The sequence below is a fragment of the Ictidomys tridecemlineatus genome, chromosome 13, assembly GCF_052094955.1.
Source record: "Ictidomys tridecemlineatus isolate mIctTri1 chromosome 13, mIctTri1.hap1, whole genome shotgun sequence".
NCBI lineage: Eukaryota > Metazoa > Chordata > Mammalia > Rodentia > Sciuridae > Ictidomys > Ictidomys tridecemlineatus.
This window is the reverse complement of record NC_135489.1, coordinates 25868935-25881303: the sequence shown is the minus strand read 5'-3', so window position 1 is coordinate 25881303 and position 12369 is coordinate 25868935. Positions and strand designations below refer to the sequence as shown.

General features: G+C 35.3%; 1 protein-coding gene across 5 annotated transcripts in view; it reads right to left on the bottom strand.

Annotated features, from left to right (window-relative positions):
• Hdhd2 (haloacid dehalogenase like hydrolase domain containing 2) overlaps positions 1-12369 on the bottom strand; it is a 58577-nt gene that overhangs the window by 25941 nt on the left and 20267 nt on the right. For all 5 annotated transcript variants that reach the window (XM_078030073.1, XM_078030072.1, XM_078030071.1 and 2 more), the window contains exons 2-3: positions 7382-7497; positions 4825-5028 (exon numbers count right to left, since the gene is read on the bottom strand). In XM_078030073.1, the coding sequence (XP_077886199.1) occupies positions 4825-5028; positions 7382-7490 (313 nt within the window). In that variant the 5' untranslated portion in view covers positions 7491-7497. The remainder of the gene's footprint in view (positions 1-4824; positions 5029-7381; positions 7498-12369) is intronic.

Below are 12369 nucleotides of genomic sequence, written 5' to 3'. Positions count from 1 at the left end.
ATTCATAATATCCTCAAAAAAAAATAAAATACTTGGGAATCAACCTAACAAAAGAGGCGAAAGATTTATACAATGAAAAGTACAGAACCCTAAAAAGAGAAGTAGAAGAAGATCTTAGAAGATGGAAAAATATACCCAGTTCATGGATAGGCAGAACTAACATCATCAAAATGGCGATATTACCAAAAGTTCTTTATAGGTTTAATGCAATGCCAATCAAAATCCCAATGGCATTTCTTGTAGAAATAGATAAAGCAATCATGAAATTCATATGGAAAAATAAAAGACCCAGAATAGCAAAAGCAATTCTAAGCAGGAAGTGTGAATCAGGCGGTATAGTGATACCAGATTTCAAACTATATTACAGAGCAATAGTAACAAAAACAGCATGGTACTGGTACCAAAACAGGCAGGTGGACCAATGGTACAGAATAGAGGACACAGAGACTAATCTACAAAGCTACAACTATCTTATATTTGATAAAGGAGCTAAAAGCATGCAATGAAGGAAGGATAGCATCTTCAACAAATGGTGTTGGGAAAACTGGAAATCCATATGCAACAAAATGAAACTGAATCCCCTCCTCTCACCATGCACAAAAGTTAACTCAAAGTGGATCAAGGAGCTAGATATCAAATCAGAGACTCTGCGTCTGATAGAAGAAAAAGTTGGCTCCGATCTACATATTGTGGGGTCAGGCTCCAAATTCCTTAATAGGACACCCATAGCAGAAGAGTTAATAACAAGAATCAACAAATGGGACTTACTTAAACTGAAAAGTTTTTTCTCAGCAAGAGAAACAATAAGAGAGGTAAATAGAGAGCCTACATCCTGGGAACAAATTTTTACTCCTCACACTTCAGATGGAGCCCTAATATCCAGAGTATACAAAGAACTCAAAAAATTAGACAATAAGATAACAAATTACGCAATCAACAAATGGGCCAAGGACCTGAACAGACACTTCTCAGAGGAGGATATACAATCAATCAACAAGTACATGAAAAAATGCTCACCATCTCTAGCAGTCAGAGAAATGCAAATCAAAACCACCCTAAGATACCATCTCACTCCAGTAAGATTGGCAGCCATTATGAAGTCAAACAACAACAAGTGCTGGCGAGGATGTGGGGAATAGGGTACTCTTGTACATTGCTGGTGGGACTGCAAACTAGTGCAGCCAATTTGGAAAGCAGTATGGAGATTCCTGGGAAAGCTGGGAATGGAACCACCATTTGACCCAGCTATTGCCCTTCTGGGACTATTTCCTGAAGACCTTAAAAGAGCGTACTACAGGGATACTGCCACATCGATATTCATAGCAGCACAATTCACAATTGCTAGACTGTGGAACCAACCCAGATGCCCTTCAATAGATAAATGGATTAAAAAAATATGGCATTTATACACCATGGAGTATTACGCAGCACTAAAAAATGACAAAATCATGGAATTTACAAGGAAATGGATGGCACTAGAACAGATTATGCTTAGTGAAGCTAGCCAATCCCTAAAAAATAAATACCAAATGTCTTCTTTGATATAATGAGAGCAACTAAGAACAGAGCATGGAGGAAGAGCAGGAAGAAAAGATTAACATTAAATAGAGACATGAGATGGGAGGGAAAGGGAGAGAAAAGGGAAATTGCATGGAAATGGAGGGAGACCCTCATTGTTATACAAAATTACATATAAGAGGTTGTGAGGGGAATGGGAAAATAAACAAGGAGAGAAATGAATTATAGTAGATGGGGTAGAGAGAGAAGATGGGAGGGGAGGGGAGGGGGATAGTAGAGGATAGGAAAGGTAGCAGAATACAACAGTTACTAATATGGCATTATGTAAAAATGTGGATGTGTAACCGATGTGATTCTGCAATCTGAATTTGGGGTAAAAATGGGAGTTCATAACCCACTTGAATCTAATGTATGAAATATGATATGTCAAGAGCTTTTTAATGTTTTGAACAACCGATAAAAAAAAAGTGAATAATTTTTAACATTACCCAATACTTGGTCTGTATCTGAATGTCTCAAAATGTCTTTTGGTATATTAAACTGGCATCCCAACAAGGCCCAATGTTGCATTTGATTTTTATCTTTTATTTCTCATTCTAAAATGTCATTCCTTCCCTTTATTGGTAAAATTAGATCATTAATCCTGGAGAAGGCCCCATATTCTGGATTTGGCTGATTATTTACAGTATAATATGTTCCTTTACCCTGATCTTTCTTGCATACTGGAAATTAGATCTAGAGTCTTCATTGATTCACATCTACTTTAAAAAAAATACATACATATATATATATATATATATATATATATATATATTTTTTTTTTTTTTTTACATTGTAGATGGACATAATACCTTTTTTTTTATGTGGTGCTGAGGATGGAATTCAGTGCTTCACATGGGCGAGACAAGTGCGCTACCACTGAGCTACAACCCCGGCCCTGTCACATATACTTTTTAGGAAGTTTATTTCATAGCCAATGCGATACATTTCTTATTATATCACGAAGCACAAGAATTCTGGTTATTCTCCTTCTAGTGATATTAAGGTTGATCACCAAATCCCTCCATTTTGAAGATCCCCCTCAGCCCTTCAGCTGTGCTATAAAAACAATTGATGATATTATCTATTTCCTTGCCAAATGGTGACATTCTAATTCTGTCATTTCTTTTGCATTCCTGGCTGGAATTCTACTATAAAGAAGTTACCCTCAACAAATATTTGGTTACCCTAAAATACAGCTCAACAGGGAAGATTAGAAAAATACTTAATTTGTCAACTTTCAGAGTAATGAGTTACTTCCCTAGCAGTCTCTAACAGTGACCCATGAGTTTTGTGGGGCTGAGCATCACTTTGAACTCATGCCTTTTTATATATGTGTTTCAATCCCCTGCAATCATTACTCTTTTTGATGCTCAAATTATCATTGCAGGTTGGCTCCAGAGTTCTTTAGACATGACCTCATCAATCTTAGTAGTTTCCTTGCTTATATTAGCTTTTTATATTAAAAGCTAAGCTAGAACTATAGTGAGAAATAATAGTAGGCACCACAGTCTGAGCACTGGGTTATCACTGCTTCTAATGTTCTCAGTAGAAGCTCTAGATGAGATGTATTTTTTCAGTACAAGAATAAAGGAGTTAGTAATGAAATTTTCAATTTAGTTAGGAATACTCAGCTTTTAATTTACTTGATTATTTTATATTCGTATCTCCTTTTTATTATTTTTTTGTAATTTTTTCTTACGTTTAAAATCTTTGAGTCATAACTGAACAGTTACTACTTTGTTTTATCCATATCTCTAATTTAAAAAGTTATAATACCAATATTACTAAGAACAATAAGACTACTGAACATAGTTCAAGCTTTCTTTGCAGTTGTTTTGACCTTAAAAATTTATCCCAAAATAAATGAACAGGTCAAAACACTGTCAAGTCATGTGAAGTAATTCTTTCTGAGTGGTTACATCACCAACTTGATGTAGAGTTAAGCTCATTTTAGAGAAGGTTCTTCTCTTGACCCCCTCCCTACCCTCTCTTCCCCTTTAGATAACCATTTTTAGTGTTCTTTTATTTATCTTTCTTTGGCTTCCTTTTACCAATATAAGACAAATATATATATTTAATTTCCTTCTGATTTTCCTAAACAGAAAATGTTAAGGTTTTCTATACCTCACTTTTTCACTTAATATATCCTATGAAGATCACTCATCACATCATTCATATCAGGAGAGAGAACTCTTTGTCATTATTTATTTTTCAGATACAAAGCTTTCCATTTTGTGTCTATACTATAGTTTATTCAACCAGTCCCTTCCAAGGAACAGTTGGGTTGTTTTCAATCTTCTGTTATTATAAATAAAGCTATAATGAATAACTTTGTTCATATGTCATTGTATAGTTTTGTAACTATATCTCAAGATAGATTCCACCAATTACTGTTTCATATGTAATTCTGTTAGTTACTATCAAATTCCTCTCCATAGGAGCTATGTTATTTTATATTCTCATCAGTAGTAAGATCCTCCTAATACATTTATTGCCAGTTAATTCAGCCAAAGTTGGTTTCTGTTTCTTACAAGTAATAATTCTAATTGATACACTGGTATATTTTTTCAATAGTACAATTGTGGAGGTCCTACTCCAGTGTATATACTAAGCTTCCCTAATCATTATCTGTAAAGTTATCACATGATATTTTTAGCGAACATATTCATATCTATTTTTCTGTCATTCCGATCTGAGTATCAGCTACAAAAAAATAAGCTGTAATCTGTCTTTTGAAAGCAATTTTATTTTTTCTTGGTTGAAAAATACTTTGCACTACATAATCTCTGTACTATCCAGCATGACATCTATTTTTAAATGAGGAGATTTTGGTTTACCTTACTTAATCAAGTTTAGAGAGGGGCTCCAGGATTGAGGGTTATAATACTCAAAATAATGCTGAACTTTTTTTTTTTTCCAAACTGGGGGGTCATGATCCATCAATAGATCATGAAACAAATTTGGAGGGCTCTAAGTAACATCAAAGTCAAACAATTAAGTACAACAAATGGAAAATAAAGCATACTTCATACAGTAAGTAACATGAACACACACACACACACACACACAATATTACTATACAATGTGTTTCCCTTATTGTAGATTATGGTCAAAAAAGGTTTGAGAAAAACCAATTCATATTTAAACTCCTTATCCATAGTGTCAACCATTTCAATAACAGATGGAAATCAGAATAAACACTCCTTATGAATGATTTTTAAGTAGTTATGACTAATTTTTAAAATTTTTCCAACTTTCTCCCACCTTTGAAATCAGGTAATGCCCGATCATCAACCAGCAGCATGGGCCTGACTTGCTTCTGCTCTACTAGACTTCTGGCTGCAGTCAGAGATGTGAATATTTCATCTTCAGAAATATCAAACTCCAGTTTTTTCAACCTTTCCAAAAGATCTTGCTTGCTTTCTTTGGTTGTATTGGTCACAAACCTAACAATTACAGAAGAACTGCGTAACCTGGAAAAGGAAAATTCAGGAGTCAATGGGAAATTTTTAACATCCTCGTCCCATAAAACCTTATAATTTGGTAGAACTGTGCCAAATGTCAGAAGATAAAGGTTACTATGTTTATGGATAAAAAGTTCTTTAGTTTTTGTTTTTTCTTTTGCCTAGAAAGCTTATAAATTATCTACATCCTGTGGGCAGTTATCACCTCTAAAAACAGCAAAGTCAGACAGAAAAGGTTACTTTTACCTTTTTTTGAGGCCTTCTGTACTTTGTATATACTGCAAGGTTTAGTAAACAAGTGAAAAGCCACACTGTACTCAGTACAGTATAAGAGGTGAATGTTATTCAGTATAAGAGGTGAATGTTATCTTAGAGATTATCTACTGGTACAACCTTCTCTTTGTTAAAGAGAGAAAACTGAGGCCTAAGAAGTGACCTCTTAGCTTTATACAGCTAGCAAGCAAAAGGGCTGAGACAGAAATCTTCTGTGTCCTGGGATAATGATCACCTATATTAAGACAACAGATGCCTCAGGATTTTAATGGACACTGCCTAAGCCCTAATGAGTTATTAAATTTATAAACAGAAACTACCTGGACAACTCGAAAAGACATTCTTTTTTTATATATCAAAAGAGGTTCTCCCCTTGAACAACCTACATGCAAGATTAATCTGATTCCATGGCTCGCTTTTGAAACAAACTGGCATGATATCAGAGAAATAATTCATTTAGCCTTCTTTAAAAATGGAAAATTTTTTTCTTATTTTACAATGTTTCAATTCAAAAATCTAAAAATAATTTGAATTTAGTTTTAATTTAGAATTCTTTATTAACATCCTGTTGCTTTTTATTTAAATCAATCCCCCAAAAGCCATAAGGCATGAAAGTACTAACCAAGCCAAATAAAGCAGAAAAGAGATTTCTATGTATTTGCCTAAAAGAGCATTAAATACATTTATGATTACATAATTCCCTGTAATCATGATTACCTCTATAACATCTGTGTGGCAGCTTTTCTACAAAACACATTAAATTTGGTGGTTTACTTTACAAAAGAAATTGATTACTTCTACATAGCTATTATCCTAAAAATGAGTAAGTATGAAATAACCACATCATTTTTAATGAGTTTCTTTAAAAAACTTTTACTGGTCCCTCAACTTTCTTTAGTCTATTTGTTTCTATAGAAACCAAACTGGCAGTACCAGTACAGTGACTTCTCCAGGAGGGAAACCTGCCAGTGCCTGTGACAGAATGTGTCGGCTCCTGCCTCTGAAGAACGGCAACACTCAGAGTTTACAGAGCTACTTTAGAAAAGTCACTGTTCACCAAAAATACTTCTTGCAGTCCAGAGCAGAAAGCTCATTTTTTAAAGCAGTAAGAGCTCTGTCCACAGGAGCAGATTCATCAACAGAGATTCATCTTTGTTTCCAGAAAGCCTAACTCTGAGCAAGAGCATGTCAAGCAGTGAGAGAAAATACAGCTGTGTGTCTGATTTCTTTGGGCTTTAAGCAATACACTCACTGTTCATCATTTTTCTACCTGTAAAATGTCATCATAACTCCTAACGAAATTGATACACAAATCTGTTTGTATTTCTTGGTTCTCCAAATGGAAAGTAACCTCTCTGGGAGACTACAAAGTCTTGTGTCAATCTTTTGCCTAACTCCTAGTGCTGTGATACTTGACATCAGATTTTCTGATTAACAGCATATAGTGAACATCTTAAGGTTGGAAAATGATAGGCACCAAATGCTAAGTATTGCTGATTTTGAAAACCTCCCTAATTTTTTTCTTTTAGGATGAAGATGCTTAATGCCAGTTATTTATTCTGTTTTGCTGGTATTTTTTTTTTTCAGGATAACTAGAAGCAAACATACACATTCAGTTCACTTGAACATGCTTTTATTGTATATCCCATAGAATTCCAAGTCCCGTAATCAAAATTTATTTGAGCACATTCAATGTTAGATGTTAGGTAAAGCTAGAGGGGGCAGAAAATGCCTTGTATGTGAGTGTGCTACATTTTGATTCCAGAATTTATTTGTGACTTTTCTAATGCTACTTATTTCACATTTTAGAAACTTGAGTTTTCATTCCTGAATTTACATTACTGACTTAGAAAGATACACACAAAGAACAAAGGGACTACAGCAAAAGTCCAGACCTAATAAAGGGTTAGACAATGATGTTCAAAGGATATTATAATGCATACATCTTCTCGCTAAACCCAAGGCAGTTCCTAGATATACGGTAAGCTGGTGAAATGCCATCTTAAGGCCATCCATTTAGCTAATGATCTGCCTTGGTAAAATGGCACTTACAAACATATTTGTCAGCTGAACCTGGAGGATAGCTTGCCTTTTAAGAGCTTCCTGTGCGCCTGGCACAGCTGCATCTTCAATGTGAAGTGTGCCATTGAGATCTACCAAAACAGCTTTTAATGCACGGCGAACTGCCATCATTCATTCCCTAGGAGAGAGCAAATGAAATTAAAAATACAGCTTCAGAAACAATGGACAATTAAAAACTGATAAGTCTTCAAAAATATCATTCACATCCAGAAAGATATTGCTTAGTGTTAAGCTGCTTGCCTTTGGAAAAAGAAATGTTTTTAAAAATCAAAAACTCAAAATTTGATCTATAAAACTTGTGTAATGCTTACTTTAAAAAGGTTGAATTACATCTACAGAAAAAGAAATGATATAAGAGATATTATTGCTTACTTTCAGGTTTCTTAAAGTAATTCTTTGATGAATAATTATTTTAAAACATGAGAATGATATGTTTGTTCTGAAGAATGGGTGGTAGAAGCACGACTTCAACAAGACCTTCCTCATCATGAGTTATGTATAATTAAAAATATTCTAATTGCCCATCTCCACTGCTATGTCCCCAAATGGCACACGTGGCTAAGGAGCTACCAGTATTTACGGGTCACCAAGGAAGAAATTTCAAGTTTCATAGCAATTTTAAAGTAAGGAGATATTTTCATTGCCTTACAATCTACAACTTTCCTTTTGCATATTTTCCATTTAGATAATTTCTATTGTGAGCTATAGCATCTATAGAACATAAGATAAATGTGGTTTAAAGATAATAAAGTGTAGGCAAGAATAGCATGGGAGCTAATGAAAAAGGATGGGATTGATTTATACTTTTAAAAAACTAACCCATTTATTCAGTCATTTCTTTTTCTTATTTGGCTGTTTTCATAAGGAAGTATGTTACACATACCAAAAAATAGAAAGGATATTACAACAACCCCATTTCCCCATTATTCAGCTTCAGAAATGAGGCAGATAAAGCTGGGGTTTTCCCTATACCTCTTCTCACGCACTGCCATTCTTTCCCTTCCCACAGTAGCCACCCTCCTGACTTTTTATATTCAAAGCTTTATACTAAGGATACTCAGTGTACACTTGGCAACTTGCTTTATCACTCAACATTATCTTTGTGAGATGTGTATATGCTATCATACGTAGTTACATTCATATATTTTCACTGCTGTATGGTATTCTATTGTATAAATACACCCTAACTTATTTATCTGCTCTCCTAATCATGAACACTCAGGTAGTCTTATATACCACAAAGTGCATCTGTAAACACCCTTGCACACATCTCCTGGTGGACACACGCGTGAACATTTCTCTGGGGTCTTGCTGGATCTTAAGGTGGACGCTCATCCTCACCGTATTGTTAAGTTGCCTTATTCATTTGGATCCTTATAGGGCAAATGTTTACTAAGCACTTACTATGTGTTTAGCTCTGGTATAATAGCAAAGCTAGAAGAGCCACCTCTTTAAAATTAGAAGCAGAAGGAAAGGATTAAAGTCGGTTAGAAAAAACCTGGGAGGTGGAAGCAGACAATTACCAAAGATTTGGGAGAAATGTTCTGGGAAGAGTTTTTGAGTAGTTTACGAAAGGAATCTTCCTTTGGGACAGAAGATCGGTGGGAGGAAGACCTCTCCTGCCCAACTCTCTCTCTCTGAGATGCGTTTGAGGGTTTGCAGCCAGCAGTTATCAGGACTAAGGATTGGCCAGGTTCTGCCTCAAATTCATTATTTGTGGATGGCCAAGTTTACCCTCTCTGGGCCTGTGATTCTCCTTATACAGGAACAAAGGCAGGATGAAGCTTTGAGCTTTACCTATTGCTTAGGAGTTCTGAGTTGGAAGAATCAAGGTGTGGCATGACTCCCCAAATCCCTAATTTTCTCCTCTTCAACACTGGTTTGCTAATGCCCTTAGGACCAACTTCCCAAGGCTGCCAGGAAAACTCCAGATCGAACTGTGCTATCCTTTGAAATAACTGTTTTCCCTTACATTCAGTCCTGTCAACTTAGAGGGATAGCAAAGATGACCCCTGATTTCTTCACAGCTTCTGGCTTTTAGCATTTCTGCTAAACATTGTCCCCAGACCCTGCTCCCATTCAAAGTCAGCCATCTCCCTCCAAACACAAAGAACAAACATACAAAATAAAACCACCGTCAACCTCAGAACAGAAGCAAACTGCTGGAAAGTACTGGCCAATGATTAGTATCATACTATACTCAACATTTTTTTTCTAAATAAATTAAACAACCACATGTTTAAGGTAAAACAAACTTTCAGACGGGAGAGTATTTTCATGACTTGAGGACAGGACAGGCTATTTAAAACAAGATGTAAAAGCAGAAACCATAAAGGAAAAGACAGATAAATTCAACTATGTTTCAACTATGTATAAACAGAATGTGAATGAAAATATTCAGAACAGTGTTTAACATGTAAGAAAGGACAAGACTCCAGGAAATACAAACTATAATTATAAAGAAAAGGACAAATGACCAGAGAGAAAAATGGAGTAAGACCTCAACATACACTATGAAAGAACACAATTGAGCTCTGTCTCTCTGCTTCCCCTCTGCTAAGGCTTTACATTTACATTTACGAAAGGAATCTTCCGTTGGGACAGAACATGCTTTGCCCTTCTGCCATGATGTTTCTGCCTTGGAGCTGGCCATCATGGGCTGAATCATCTCACTGAAGCACAGAGCCTACTGGATGAATGCCCCTGTGTCCCAGTCAATAGGTCCAATGAAGGTCTTGGCTGATGGCCAGAACCAACCATCAATCACTAGATATTTATATGAGCTTCAGATGATTACAGCCCCAGCCATCAAACCACCAACCCTAAGCAAGGTGGAGTTGAGCAGAGTCAAGCTATCCCTGCTGAGTACTGCCCAAACTGCAGGCTCATGAGCAAAGGAAACAATAGCATTGTTTAAAGATAGCTTGGAGATGATTTGTTTGTCGGCAACAGAGAAGGCGAGTGCTCTGGGTGATTCCTTAGCTTGCTCTGAGAATCCAGTGTCTGGAAAACTGTGTGAGGATCTGGGGGAGGCCAGAGGGCCAGATCCTAATAGTAGTGATGGCTTTGCATTTTGGGCAAGTTCTTATTGGTTTAGAGCATCTCTCGGGGGAAAGTGGGGCAGAACAAATCTCATTAGTAAATAACATGAAGATGCTCAAAATCCACTCGTAATAAAGAGAAATGCATATTTAAAGCACAATGAGATCACCACACCAAACCAACAGACATGCAAAATTATTAAGTCTGAAAATACAACATATTGTCAACAGGAATTCACAGATCTTGTTACCATTATAAACACTTGGGAAATTAGTTTGGCAACACTAATACTCTACAACACAGCAATTCCACTCCCAGATATTACAAGTTTGAAGGACTCTCTCATTTAGTACCATGAGACAGAAACAAAACGTCCACAGCAGTACTGCTGGTATACAGCCAGAAACTGGACACAACACTAATGTCTACCAGCAACAGAATGGGTAAATAAATTGTGGTACATTCATGTTTAGAATACCAAAAGCAATGGAAATGAATGAAGTAAATTTACACACATCATCTTAGACAACTCTCAGAAATCAACCATAGAATATGTCACAAAATGATTCACATGGTATGGTTTCCTATAATATTAAAAAATAGGGATGAACAGATAGGCAATAACATTAAAAAAAAGAAGGAAATGAGTATCAAAAAGTTAAGATAGTGACTTTCTCTGGGAGACGGGGAGCAAGTGCAAACCAGGAGGAGTACAAAGAGACCCTCTAAGGTCTGACAATGTTTTACATTTCAATCTTTATAGTGAGTGTATAGGTGTTTTTAATTTTACTATAATTATTAGAAATTACAGCTATAGATACTTTTGTATAGATGATATATATTTCACACAAAAAAATAGTCTTATTATGTTTTAGTCAATCATTTCTATATTTACATAACTGTATTATAAAAATTAGTCTGGACAATTATTATACACTTGGCATAAAAAACTCCCAGTCTCAAGTCATTGTGAATTTTAAGAAAAACCCTGATTCTACTTGTCTTTAATGTCTCTGCTGAAAAAGAAAAAAAAAAGTGCTGAGACCAAAAAAAAAAAAAAATATATATAGGAGCTTTAGTTAATCAAGTTTCAACTACAAAATCATCCCTTTTACAATAGTCCTTATGTTATTCTATTCATGGTCTTTATTGTGATCTTGAAATCAAGGATTATATCAACAATGGCATCAACTGTTTCCTGCCTCGTGGGGAAACAGCTTGCAAGTCAAAAGCCAAGACTGTTTCCAGGGTCTACATTTGGATGTTTATCAGTTAAAGGGTTCTTCAATTTTAAACATGCTAATTGCACCACAAAAAAAGATGAACAAAATGAAGACATAGCACTGTCATTTCATATAAGAGGAACATAAAATTGCTTTTCTCAAAACCCAACTTTTATGAAACACTTAATATTCAATAAAAACTTTTTTTATTGAAACACCTAAAAGGTGCTATAAAATCACCCAAAAGTGAATAAAAGAACAAAATAGAAACAAGACTGAAAAATAACAGTAAGAATTATACTTTATTAAAATAAAAATCCAAACTGTCCAACTACTGCCTGGGAACTGTCCTAATAAATTCTGATAGTTTTAATCCTTACTAAAAGCATTCATATAGGCATAATGTTTCCAAAACATTAAAAAAAAAAAGGCCTATGTTCTTTGTCAGTCCCAAAGATCATTCTTTTTAAACTCTAAAATGGCTCTTTTGAAATATCACATATTTGACAGTGATTGACCAAGACCTAGAACAAAACTCTGGTATACCACTCGAACTTCAAAATTCATTTACTTTTCTAGGTGATCTCACTAGCTCTCAACCATTTCCTCCATGATCTGTATTCTCAGCCAAACCATTGTTAATACTCATTACCTGAACCATGAAATTAGTGTTTGGTAAAATATATAATTATGCTTCAGTATCCCCAGGGAATTGGTTCCAAAGT